The sequence below is a fragment of the Liolophura sinensis genome, chromosome 8 (assembly GCF_032854445.1).
Source record: "Liolophura sinensis isolate JHLJ2023 chromosome 8, CUHK_Ljap_v2, whole genome shotgun sequence".
NCBI lineage: Eukaryota > Metazoa > Mollusca > Polyplacophora > Chitonida > Chitonidae > Liolophura > Liolophura sinensis.
Genome location: NC_088302.1, coordinates 54,113,459 through 54,126,865, shown reverse-complemented (window position 1 = coordinate 54,126,865; position 13,407 = coordinate 54,113,459). Strand labels below are relative to the sequence as shown.

Here is a 13,407-nt window from a genome sequence, read left to right as displayed (position 1 = left end):
TTCATTTAACAAGAAACAAATGTCTCCACATTGAGATTGAGCTCAAAGTATGTAACGTTGGCGGAAGGCACGCGATCACGAACTAACTTAGTGTACGGCCAACCTATATCTCTTGTGAGTGATGTTTATACTCTTTTCACCAGAGTTTACGTCTTCAGACGTCGGATTTGAGCCCTTTTCTACACACCTTATACGTGGCCATACCTGTGACATAAACTTATCTTACAGGTGGGGAGAACTTAGGAAACAAACACATAACACCTGGAGTAAAGAACATAAAATCGACTGATCTGATCAAATTTTGATATTAAGAACATGTATGAAACAATCATTAACAACGTAGGAGAGAAAGTAACATCGTGTGCTTAGAGCACCGTAAACTTTAATATGCACCTGTCTCTTTATAAACATAATCTAAAAACAACAAAATCTCAATGTTTTTGGACACATCGGGAAATCCTTGGACTCACAACGTGTCCCCTACGTAAGACAGACGGGAGAATTTTCAAATACACACGTCCATTTCATCCAGCACTATGATACCTGAGTCCGACTTAATCGGCCAGCTTTAAGCAACATCTCAAGTTTGATCACAATCACATTTGTTTGACCTATCTGTAAACGATATTTTACACATGCCACGACCAACCAGTAGTAATTATCACTTAAATAGTCGTTTCACACAAATAAATTCCCTGTAAAAAAAAATTCCATCCATCCATATAACCAAACATCTTTCGCCAAACTCCAGTCCGCTAAAAAGCCCGTTGTCTTTCAACTTTCAACAAAATCATATTGACTAGTCTGATTACGAATGATACTAAAAAAATATCAACGCCAATATGACAACATAAAACACCATGCTTGCAGGAAGAACACAAAGACAGAATACACATAAAGCAAAGAGGAAATGGTTGATGTCTGAGATATTTTACAGGTCTATATAAACGCATGCCTGGTATCGGAAGAACGAAAATTCTGCTGCAAACGCGTGTTCTTTGTGCACGTCCCTATGTAACATGAGAGACACGTGTGTTAACCAGCAGGAGTATTCCTCAGCACTCCTGGTCATCAGCGTACTGTAAATAAACCATTCTTGCAGACTAATAAAATAATAAATATAAGTCGCTTCTTTTGTGTTCATTGAAAATATCAAAGTATGTTTATGTTAACACGTCGATTCCGTGGCGACAGCTTCCGGTTTCACCGGTACGGGAGTCACAGGCGGAGCGCGTTTCCGCAGCTTGGTTCCTTTTCGAATATCCCCGAGGAGCTTGTCAATGATACAACCGTCTTCCTCCACTGGGGCTTGGATCGGCTTACCTGAAAAACCAACCCAACCAACAGTTAATACTACATGTTTAAGCACATTAAAGGGGTTGTCATAAGGATGGTAAGACATTCATCAAACCACCCTGTCTAATGGTTTCAACCTATTACAATATGGCTACAGTATTGTCAAAGTGGCGTTGAGGCCATAAAAGTTTATTCGTTCATTCAAACCATACTTGAATGGAATTAATCTATCTCACAGGCTTGGTTATTTGATCTTAACAAGCCACATATTTGCCAAAAGCAAAGACACAGAACTCTGGAGGTACTTATCTCTTTTGGAAGATTTATTTCAGTGATGTTTTACCCAAGACCCTCTGAAGAATCCGTAAAACATAATAAAAGGATCATGCTAGGAAAGAATGATAAATGTAAATTGAATAATACCTTTGTTAGCTTTCACCAGAGCTTCTCTCTCTTTTTTCCTCTTTTCAGCTTTTTCCTCCTGTATTCTTCGCTGGTCGTTTTCCTGAAAGACAACACCGATGGCACTCGAAGACAGATACATGTAAAAAGCTACAAATGACTCAGTACATTAACGTGTCGATATTGCTACTTTAATAGGGCATAAATGGCTCAACACATTAGCATGTCGATAGTGTTACTGAAATAGGCCTATACATATGCAATCGGAATATTAAGTAGCCTTCAGTGGTGACGTCAACAGTGATAGCTAGCTACCAAAACAACACTGGGAAGAGAAACCCGAATTGGGGGGGCTAAGCTGATCTAACATTCTCAGTAAGTTCATCGATGACATGACTTCCGAAAACTTCCCATCACTGGTGGCATAAAACAGAATTTTATTAAGAAATATGAAGTATGCCACAAAAATAAATTTTTTTCCTTCCTTGACATAAATGTCTTCATTAACTTAAAACCATAAAAGTTCCTGTTTATATATCCCTAAATACACAATGACCCAGTTTAAACGAATGGGAAATAAGATACTAGTCTAAATGTTTGATACGAGGATTAAACGACTATTCCTGTATACGAAGCCTACCTAGCCAGGAAATATGGACATGCAGGTCTACTGCTGGCTCACACTGCCTAGATTCCAAGCCATACAACATGGTCGGCCTTATTCCATGTGAACAGCCAGAGCCTGGAGAGTTATTGTGTTCCCAATATCCGAAATGGCACAGAAATGGTTGTAGACAATGGTAATGGCAAAGCAAAGGGTTTGACTGATTTATGCTCTTCCTGGCCTATGTCCCCTACAGTACATGGTGTCTCGTTGTGCATGTCACTGAAGCCAATTCCCTACACACTCTCACCGTGGGCTATGTCTGCTTTGATAGCTCTCTTTTTATGACATCGGTGTTGCTGAGCGTCACAAATCAGACGCGGGAGGGCGGAGGGGAAGAGGGGAAGGGGGAGGTGAGGGGAAGGGGGGTGCTGGATCAGCTGCGGTTATCAGCAGTTATCAATTAATCAAGGGGCTCGTACAGAATTCCCGTATCAGATGGTACAGATCTGTAAATGCCATACAATGACAAAAGAGTGCCACAGCTACCATGACACCTACAACGTAAAACACTGACCAAAATGCTCAGCACTGCTTAAGAGGGGCCTTGACACGATTATATCGGGTCAGGAATTCCTGGAAACACATCACAGTAACAAAGTACTGCTGTTATTAGCTGTAGAGTCAAACGTTTTCTAGTCACCTGATCAAGCTCTTCCATCTATACACAATGGAAGCAATCAGTCCCTTCACCACCTTTACCCTAGTAGACAAAATAAATCCTTTCTTTCTACTGGTATGATAAATGAACAAGCGAACCCAAGCTGCGACACACCTTACAATGTACTTCACATTCGAAAACAAAGAACACACTTCCAAACAACACTAACAATGGGGTACTATCATAGAGCCGCTCGTCGCAGCGTTTTTATCGCCACTACTATATACTTCGACTTACCTTTTTACACTGCTGTAGTTTTTCGCAGAAAACTTTGAAGTTGACTAAACATTCCTCAACTTTAAAACTGTTTTCATTTTCGCAGAAATGTTGGGCAAGTTTTTTTGACAATTCCCGAATGTTGTTCAGCCCTTTTTGCACCTCTTCCAACTCTACAATACCACCCTGAAACATAATATGAGATAGTTCATGCAAAGAACGTAACATAAATGCATGTACATGAAGCCTAGCTACACGCATACAGTCTGCCATACTGGTAAAACGCCACTGTTAAGATTTTGTATCCATTCAAGTTTTCCAAAGTTAGAAGGATAGTTGGCAGTTGTCAAGATTGATCCTTTTCAGGACACCGTGTTGACAAAATCACAGTATCTATCGGTCAATTGTTTTCCACAGTGGGGATTCTGGATGAGACTGTGGAAGACGGGAAATTTTCTCTATCCCTAAGCACTATGCAACTATTTAATTGGTAATAACAATTAAAATTCATTGAACTAAGAGTTTCTCTAAATTCCATTATGTTACTCATGCCATCGTGATGATGTCATCCACATCAAGGGTATAAACAACCTGCAATGTACCGGGAACACCACGGACCGTCCGCACATCAGCCCCATGAGTACACACAGTCAAAAACATTGTGAAGATTGTCTTGCCAGTCCTTGGTATAACATATAACATGGCACCAAGGTATAAGATACTTGAGCGGACTGCGTGTTATGGCCCCATCAGTTCAGCTTGGTCTAAACATGTCAAATGAGCATGAATTCTATTTTATTTTGAGGTTCTCAAGACGAACAGAATTTACTGAGAATAGAAACCTGTAAGTACTGCAAGACTGAAAACATATCCTAGGTTTATGATGTATACAGGGGCCTCCGTGACTCAGTTGGTTACCGATTTAGTGCAGCGTTAAGGCCCAGAAGCCTCTCACCAAGTCCAGTTCATGCTGGCTTCCTCTCTGGCCGTATGTGGGAAGGTCTGCCAGCAACCTGCGGATGGTCGTGGGCTTTCCCCGGGCTGTGCCAGGTTTCCTCCCACCATAATGCTGGCCGTTGTCGTGTAAGTGAAATATTCTTGAGTACGGCGTAAAACACCAATCAAATAAATCCAATAAATATAATATAATATATATATATATATATATATATATATATATATATATATATATATATATATATATGATATAATAAAAGCAAAAATCAACATTAATGCAACATACCTGAAGAAACTGACTGAACTGGTCTTTGATGTCACTATTTTGATTCTCTATCTGGGACTCCAACTTTTTGACAGAGTTATTGAGCTGATTCATGTCGGATGACAAACCGTCCACTGTTAACCTGAAAAGTCATGACAGAGTTAGCAAATCATATAACAAGATTACAATAAATTCTAAATCAAATGAAGTAAAACTCCTTCTTAACCACAATTGAATAAAAGCTTTCGGTACGATATAAATGCAATATTCTTAAAACGTTGAAGAAACCTTACCTGCCACATTGCAACTATATTCATCAAGTCCGAAGCCGCATGGTTCGCATTTTTGTAAACATATCCACATATTCAGCGTAAGTAATTCCATGCGTTTTATCCCTGGTATATGTGTTTAACGTTGTATGACTTTCATCACGGCCGTCAGATTGACAGTTGAAGGAAACCAACCAAAGCCTGGAGGATACCGCCGCACATGGCCAGCTTCCTGAAAAGCTTGCTCACTTAAGCCCGTAGCCAAGCAGCAGGAACTAAATTTGAAAATGCCATCTCATTGGGCAAGGGAGGTTGTGTGGCCTTGCACTTGAGATTTGTAAAGCAATTGAAGAAGAGACTACCCCACCCCCTGTCAACATTTGGCGGCATACCTGGCGGCTGGAGTAATGACGGGTAACAATTCCTCCGCAAAGTTGATCACCTCTTTGTTTTCCTTCTCGGCCTCAGAGACTAGGAAGTGTAGCAGAGTAACTCGAGGCTTGTTTGCCCGTGTGTCCATCAGCTTGTTCAGGGAACTGATTTTAAAGCCCACGGCATTACCGGCATACCCGCCCTGAAAATATAGCAAATTTCCATATAAATGAGAGCCTTATGGGTGTATTCAAATAGCCCATATTTACTGTCAACTGATACACGATTTCAGCCTGAAAAAAATTGAGATAAAATGCTCTGGTGTAAGATATTATTGCGTTTTTCTGGTAAAATTTGAGTTGAAAATGTCAAGAGTGGAAGATGATTTGTAAAAGTTGCTTACAGCGTTGAGAAAGTTGCCGGTGTGGAGCACAAATCGAAGGAACTCTTTTAGAGAAGCACTTTCCATTAATTGCTCGCAGGCCTTGATGACTGTCTGTACGTCAGGTTTGAGGACGTCCATAGTGGACCGGAACTCGTCCTTTAGCACCATCCCATCCACCCGCATTCTGTAGCCATTCAACTTGGACAGGTGGTAGAAAAACTTTTCGGCACTTCCTAATCGTTCTTTGTCTCCCTCATAATTATTTATCATCTCGATCTAAAAATTGACAAAAATACAACATTTATAACATTTGCGTTTATACTGTCCACGACAGCTTGTATCATGATCGAACTCAAACGGTCCTTCCTATTTTCAACGAAACAAGAAAACCAAACAGAACACACACAAACTATGGCTGTAAGTTTGACAACGTTTTACTTTGCTAAACTAAGAGCCAAACACATTGTAAATGAACATAGGTATAATGGTCCTGCGGTGCTTTAACTCTCCACAGATGTAATACCTGATGCAACCTTACCTCATCAGCCTGGGGCAGCAGCTTTTGTAAACCCTTCAGTCTTTCCGGTCCAATCTTCTGCTCATCTCCTTCTTTGATCATTTCTACGATTTCTTTATGAGACATTTTAAACTGCCTCAGGAAAATGTTCACCCCCATGCTTCTCTTCATGTCTAGCAGGGTCACCTAATATGAAAAACAATGTAATAAAACAATTAAAAAAAAAACCAGTTCACACAAGCCCACGTACACTGCAGTTACGCAATACTTACATGCCCGTAAGACGGCATATCAATTAAGGTAACAAGGTTTCTCATGTTTTGTGTGACGTCACTAAGATAATGAATCATTCAAACAGTCTCAGTGACTGAATTCATTCCTATGCTAAAATACGCTACTTAAACAATGCACTAGTAAAACTGTACAAGAATCCGTTACATCAAAAACTGTAAATTGTTTCTTTTTTTAAGTAGAACTATTGAAATGTGTAGCTGTTTACTTTTTGAAAGGTTATATAGGTTGTACACTGAACAAGGATTAAAAACGTACTGCAAAGTCCTACCTATGTGCACACATAAATTAACAAATTCCGGGAAATAAATTAAAAAGAATTTTAAAAAAAGTCTGTGTACACATAAACTAACAATTCCAGGAAATAAATTAAAGAGAATTTAAAAAAGTCTGAGGTGTTGAATCGATTTACTTATTAATTACCTCGGTTGGTTCCTTCTTTTTTGCTTTCTCCTGTTGAACGGCCTTTTCTACCTTCTGTTGACTGAAGAGTTTCTCAATGGTGTCGTACTTAACCTGTACTTTATCATCCATAATAAGAACTTCTTGCCATACGCTGTGATCACCACCTGTATACACCAATGTGTTGCTCATATTTACACAGTTAATCTAGATCCACAGTTGTGCAACATTTTTCATTGCGTCATGATTCAAAAAGGAGGTTGAATTGGAGCAATTGTCAATGACCACTTTTCTTCTATTTTTGAAAGCGTATAGGCCTATAGTTTTAGTTTGACAACCTGAGAAGAAGCTGTATTTCACGGTTTATGTGTGACCATTTTCCAGCTATCAAATTGCCATGAACATTTTGACATCATAGTAACCGAATAAGACATTACGTAAGAAGAATAGTTATTTCAGTAAACTAAGAAAAATGGCTAAATTACTGATTTAACAGTAAGATAGTTTGGAAAAGGCTGTCCACGTTTCTGTATTCCTTCACCATGCACTTCCGCTTTTGGGCTTTTTGATTTTTAAAACAGACTTACGGGACAGAGCTTGTGGGGGAACCTTGGTCCAGTTAAATGTCCTCAGCTTGGTGGATGGAGTCGGTGTGGAGATGCCAGCGATTCTGGTAGGTGACTGGAATGTGAGATTTGCTGGTCTGTACCCTGGGACAGGTGGCGGAGGGGGAGCGCCTGGGGCTCCCGGTACCGGTGGTGGCGGAGGTGGGCCTCCGCCTGGAATTGGTGGAGGTGGTGGCGGCGGTGGTGGGCCAGTGCCAGGGATTGGAGGTGGTGGGGGCACACCTGACATGCCGGGTAGTGGCGGTGGGGGCGGAGGAGGCGGTGCACCTTCAAATCCGTTCATGCCGGGTATTGGTGGCGGCGGTGGTATGCCAAGAGCACCAGGGAGTGGTGGAGCTGGTGGGATGCCCGGAGCGCCCGGAAGAGGTGGTGCAGGAGGAGGCGGGGGTGGGATGCCCGGAGCATCCCGAAGAGGTGGTGCCGGAGGAGGTGGCGGTACACCAGGCAGTGATGGAGCTTCTGGTGGCGACGGAATGTCAGAAATAGTGTGACTATCATTCACAGAATTGGGGAGAGGTGGGGGCGGCGGTATCGCTGGTGATATACCGTTCACGACGGCACCAACGTCAGTGTCTGATTTTTCACTGGTCTTTGGTTTGAAAGGTTCAGCTGAATTCAGTGTGCTTGTCTGTGACTGGACAACGGCCTCTACATGCTCCTTGTGACTGAGAACCCCATTTGTTTGTCTCATATCCATCAACTGGTTCTGGCTGGAGATATGGTGGTCCGGGCTACCGTCACTCGTATACCCAGAGTCTGACCGACCGTTCACCAGTCCCGCCTGGGGGCTTTTATTCCACACCACGGCCTTTGTATTTACATCGGTTTGCACGGATCTCTCAACTGACGGATGTGGCACAGTAATGGTGGGAGCTGCCATGCGGGCCAGCAGTTTGTCCGGGGGAGTCTCTTTATCCAGTAGTAAAGTACGTCGTGACACTTCCTGGAGCAGGTCCCACTGACTAACACTGTGGAAAGAATAGCTGTGTGCACGTCATACAAACTTTCTTTTCAAGGCTAGGACGTTTTGTTCAAAAAGCTACTCAAACAACTTTGCAACGGCTTTCCTTTCAGAAAGAGCATTGGAACCAAGATTGGCAAACACCGGAACACATAACTTTTGTCACTGATACGCTTATTAAACTTTGTGGCAAATACTCGTGCTAAAATGGTAAAGTCAGCGAGAAGTGAACCATTATCTTCAGTTAATAGGTACACGTTTGTTTGCTAGCCTGTTTGCTATCATGTTTCTTAAATCTAACATAAAGGTACCGTACCATAGTCATGCGTACTGGATACTTTCTGCTGAGTGGAAGCGTGTATTTTTCTACAACTAAGGATCTGACCATTACACAGACAGAGTTCTGGTAGCGACATGTATAACTTAAATCTTACACATTTGAGGAATTATATTTGATGTTACCTTAAGTCATCCTCCGGATCGATGTTGAGTAATGTCTGAAGGATTGTAAGGAAGGCGTCTGCTTGAGGGGTGTTGTATACCTGACAAACAGACACAAACAGTATCACTTGATGCTACTCAATATATTAGTCATAGACACCAACACAGCCACATGGAAATATTCACATCAAGGTACAATTCCAGGGGCTCATGGGCTGTAAACTGGTAACTTATTATCGGTAAACCAGTTTTTTGTGAACTATAAACGCATATACCGCGCAACGTTAAATATTAAGTGGTCATTTACTTAATAGAGAGAACCATTTCCGGAAAATGACTAATAATTACTTTCTCATATCCATCACAGCATATTTCGGTTGCAATAATATATATTTCAACAGAACATAAATAGAACTCCAAGCATTAAGTGCATTATATTCGTTCTCTTACTTGCCAAGAGGGAAATGCAACCCCTTTGGTATAACTGGATTGAACGTGTCTATATTTTGGATAGCTCAATGTTTCTGTGACTTTGCGTTGAGAGAACAGTTATCCGATGCGTATGGGTTGTAGGATCATGAACAAAAGTTATTTGTATACTAGTTCAGCGCCGAATCATGAGGCTTCTACAAATTGTGCCCGCAATCGTTAACATTTATCCAGTGATAGAAATTTCTCACCTTCTGGAAGATAGCATTAAACACATCTTGATGATTTGTTATGTCAATGCCGCTTGAGTGCGTGCTGGCGAACGTGTCGTCATCACACTGCTTCTCTTCCTCAAACACGTCACACTGAATATTCAAATCATCATCGTCTTCATTGCGCATGTCCACGATCAGATCCAGCAAATCCAGGCCTGGAGTAGGTAAAGGTGATTGATATACTTCATGACATTTAGCCGTCTGACTTTAATTAGAGAAACAAGATCCTAGTTCTAAAATTCCTCTAAGCAACGACCGATTTCATAATTAGTCTCCGAAGCCTACAAGAGGGTAAACGGCTACTTTGGTCACTAACAGGTGAGTATGTACGGATATTTTACTATGTTCACATTCTGTCCCATTCCCTTCTCAGCATTACTTTTTTTGTTTGTATACTTTCTACCAATATTTACTCGGGGACTTTGTGGCCGAGAGGGTAACAAGCCAGCGCAGCCAAATAACCCAGCAGCTTCTCACTAATGCAGTCACTGTGAGTTCAAGTCCAGCTCCTTGGCTTCCTCTGCGGCCTTACGTGGGAAGGTCTACCAGCAACCGGAAGATGATCGTGGGTTTTCCCCGGGCTCTGCCCGGTTTCCTCCCCCATAATGCTGACAGCCGTCGTATAAGTGAAAAATTCTTGAGTACAGCGTAAAACACCCATCACATAAATAAATAAATACCACTATCTATGTTATCGATATGTGTTTATCACCATAAAACCTGATGGTATGCTGCGTCACAACCTGTTGGTAAGTTTGTAGCAAATGCTATTTCTGTTTGAGAAACAATTATACACATGGCATATAGGTGCCAGTCTTTGCACCCGTCTGAGAAAATCAGTTACAATATTTGGTCTTTTTGCTATTAATTTTTACCGGATGTAGGGTTGTACCTACTATCTGTGTCCAAACCACTATAATTAATCTGAAAATTTCAGGTAATAAATAAACTGATATTTTATGCACTCATCCCACATCGTTCAGAATTTTCGAGATTTATTTGAGTAAAACGTACAGTTATATTTGATTTCGGCGTTTTCTGTCTTTGCATTTTCCATACATTTGTATTCCATCATGTGGGAAATAAACATGCAATATACCAGACGTCTCTAAGTTTAAAACCTGGCTAGTAAATCAAAACTCATAGCTAACGTCAGCAGTGTTATCCTGTGTCCAATCACTATTTGGTGCTGACGACTGAAAACCAAAAGCTCTTGGGCAGACACAAATAAACAGACGAACAGTTCACACCACGTCCTGTCTCCATATGTTCCCCAAACCCACATTATAAGGAATCTATCTTACCGTTTTTACTACACTCATTTTTCTTCCAAATTACACTCATTTTTAGTTTACATTGGGTTATATCAAGTTATACAATATGTTTAAGAGTAATTCAAATATTGCGTTTCTAAACCAACGGACCACTTGGCTTATATATATATATATATATATATATATATATATATATATATATATATATATATATATATACACACACACATATATCTTTGGTTTAAGATTTAAGGAAGTTTTTGTATCGCCTTCCAAGAAGCGCCTCTATCCTGTACTACATGACGACATATTAATCTCGAGGAACAATATTTTGTACCTTATTTGCTCATCTTCTTTTTACTCACCAACAAACTCATTTCGAATCCTCATGCGTTCCTCTAGGTTCTCAGTCGCCACTATGATACAGTTGATGAAGGCTAGGAGCGTGGTTTTATATGGTACAATGTCCGCACCTTTCAACTCGTTCATGATCAGGCTAAAGCGGTACCGTTGTTTTTTGGCTGCCTGTGTGAAATAATAAATTTTTGTTAGCTTTGGACTGTAACAAAATAGTTGTACAATTGGCGTTTTAGGCCCAACACAAAATATCCCTGTTCTGTTACGGTGAGCCAGAAGAGTGACATCTATTTGCTTGAGCTGGGATTTTCACTTTTACGGCAGCAGTCAATTTTATGGAAACCAGGAAACACGTGATTAACCGTAAACGTGACGTTCTACTAACCACTGACATACCAACGACATGTAAGCACAACAGAAAACGTATTTTCTTCTACAAAGGCGAACAGGCAACAACGGGACGCAGATACAACACACGGACAAAAGCTGTCATCAAAGATGAAGATTTCTAACACCAGCCTTTATAAAGATATGGCCTGGATTAAATACCCCTGACGGACAGAATGAGAACAGATTTGAACCCCTTCACATCAAGGACCATCACAGACTCATTCTGAAAATGGTTATGGTTTCGCCACAAGTTACGTCCACTGACAAATGCGTTCATACGCTCGAGTCCAGCTCTCGCTTATTCGATTGTGTTTCAAGGTATTGGGGGTTTGGTAGTTGTTTACTCATGACACCCCGGTTTACCAATAAACTGGAAAAGTTCTTGACCAGGACGCCATTGAAATAAATGAATAATCTTCATCACATTATGCTAGTAAAATTGTTAATTTATTTTGAAGGGTTTTGTAACACGCAAAATGGGTTTTCAAGTAGAGAAATTATCATGTTGCATTGGACAGCGTCCCCTGGAGGGCGAGAGAGTTACCTACCTTGAAGCTCTCTAGGGCCTCCACAGCGAGTCTGTAACCATCCGGCGAGTACAGGCAGAGCGCCGAGAGCAGCTCTATCACTTGCTTTTTCACCATCACATTGTTAGTGTCCAGAGCTAAAATGCAGCAAGATTTCACACATGTTAGCGACATACAGAATGACAGTATATAGCGTGTTTATGTATAGAATGTAATGATTAATGTGCGAAAATGTATCTCTTCTTGTACTCACGAGAAATCGATGTACGGAGGCAAGTATTAGGTACGGTGGAAATGATAAATGAATTATGATTGATATTACCGCTTTGAACTTTGTCACATAGAGGTAGTATGTATGATGGTTTCCTCAAGAAGAATGGGGTTTCATTCTCTTACTTATACAATAAATGATGAGTCACTTTTAATCACATTTGTGATTAAAATTACAAGGTTACAACAGACCACAGACTGACGACAATTTTAACTTAGTGCCATTCGTCTATGCATTGAGTTCACCTTACAACATTAAGTAGCGGTTTTATAGCAATGATTTATCAGACTTGCATAAACCTGAACAGTAAGTTCAGCGTAAAATGTCAAGACCATGGGAACAACAATTATCCGGATCACCTGGAGTCAGTTCAAAGGCAGGCTCACTGAACAGGGCAAGCAAACTGTCTACCGCAAAAGACGTCAGTAAGCGATTGAATAACAGTGAGCTTTGAAATCACGGTTAATCACTAGAACGTGTCGTCTGATATAAAAACTTCTTCTTAGTTACTGCAGGAAAAAAACGGAAATCAAATATACCTGTATTGGTGAAGTAAATAGCATTCTTGGAAAACACAGCTATGGTATTTCTGATGTGACGTCTAATGCTGACAGACACATATGCGTAAGACGTTTTTATGACAGGCAGCCTAGGAGAACATGACTTGGAAACATAGCCCTTTCACCGGTACAATAGCACTGGCCAGCATACATTTAGAGTACAGCCATGAGTTAACGATGCATAACTTGGAATTGTAACAGGGGTCAACAGCAGTATTACATACATAATTGTGCAGCCATGAAGAAAACACTGCAATAACATCATATCCCATTACAAACTTTCAATACGTGATAAGAACTCAACTTCAACTGGCTAATGCAGAAACAATGTAATCATGCCATGCAAACACATCCATTGAGAGAATGTCATGGTTAGTACTGACGTCATTGCTCGATGTACATCGTTTACTTGTCTCTTTACGTTATAACTCGACCTTGTCATGATGTAGGGAGACCCATTTAACCAAGAACTGGACTTGAACGATATGCAGAGTTCAATACCGTACAGGGGTGAATTATAAACAGATGCTTTCAGGAACCAGGAAGTACGTCTAATGGAAGTACGGAGCTACCTCAATAGCTGGGTTAACCATAGTGGC

The 13,407-nt window shown here is 40.7% G+C and overlaps 1 protein-coding gene across 5 annotated transcripts in view; it reads right to left on the bottom strand.

The window, feature by feature from the left end:
• Positions 1-352: 352 nt before the first annotated feature.
• The window catches only part of LOC135472280 (inverted formin-2-like), a 42,416-nt gene continuing 29,361 nt past the window's right edge, over positions 353-13,407 (bottom strand). For all 5 annotated transcript variants that reach the window (XM_064751713.1, XM_064751716.1, XM_064751714.1 and 2 more), the window contains exons 3-15: positions 11,999-12,114; positions 11,069-11,228; positions 9,406-9,584; positions 8,747-8,826; positions 7,285-8,291; positions 6,719-6,864; positions 6,026-6,190; positions 5,506-5,763; positions 5,123-5,304; positions 4,483-4,603; positions 3,261-3,425; positions 1,720-1,801; positions 353-1,323 (exon numbers count right to left, since the gene is read on the bottom strand). In XM_064751713.1, the coding sequence (XP_064607783.1) occupies positions 1,169-1,323; positions 1,720-1,801; positions 3,261-3,425; positions 4,483-4,603; positions 5,123-5,304; positions 5,506-5,763; positions 6,026-6,190; positions 6,719-6,864; positions 7,285-8,291; positions 8,747-8,826; positions 9,406-9,584; positions 11,069-11,228; positions 11,999-12,114 (2,816 nt within the window). In that variant the 3' untranslated portion in view covers positions 353-1,168. The remainder of the gene's footprint in view (positions 1,324-1,719; positions 1,802-3,260; positions 3,426-4,482; positions 4,604-5,122; positions 5,305-5,505; positions 5,764-6,025; positions 6,191-6,718; positions 6,865-7,284; positions 8,292-8,746; positions 8,827-9,405; positions 9,585-11,068; positions 11,229-11,998; positions 12,115-13,407) is intronic.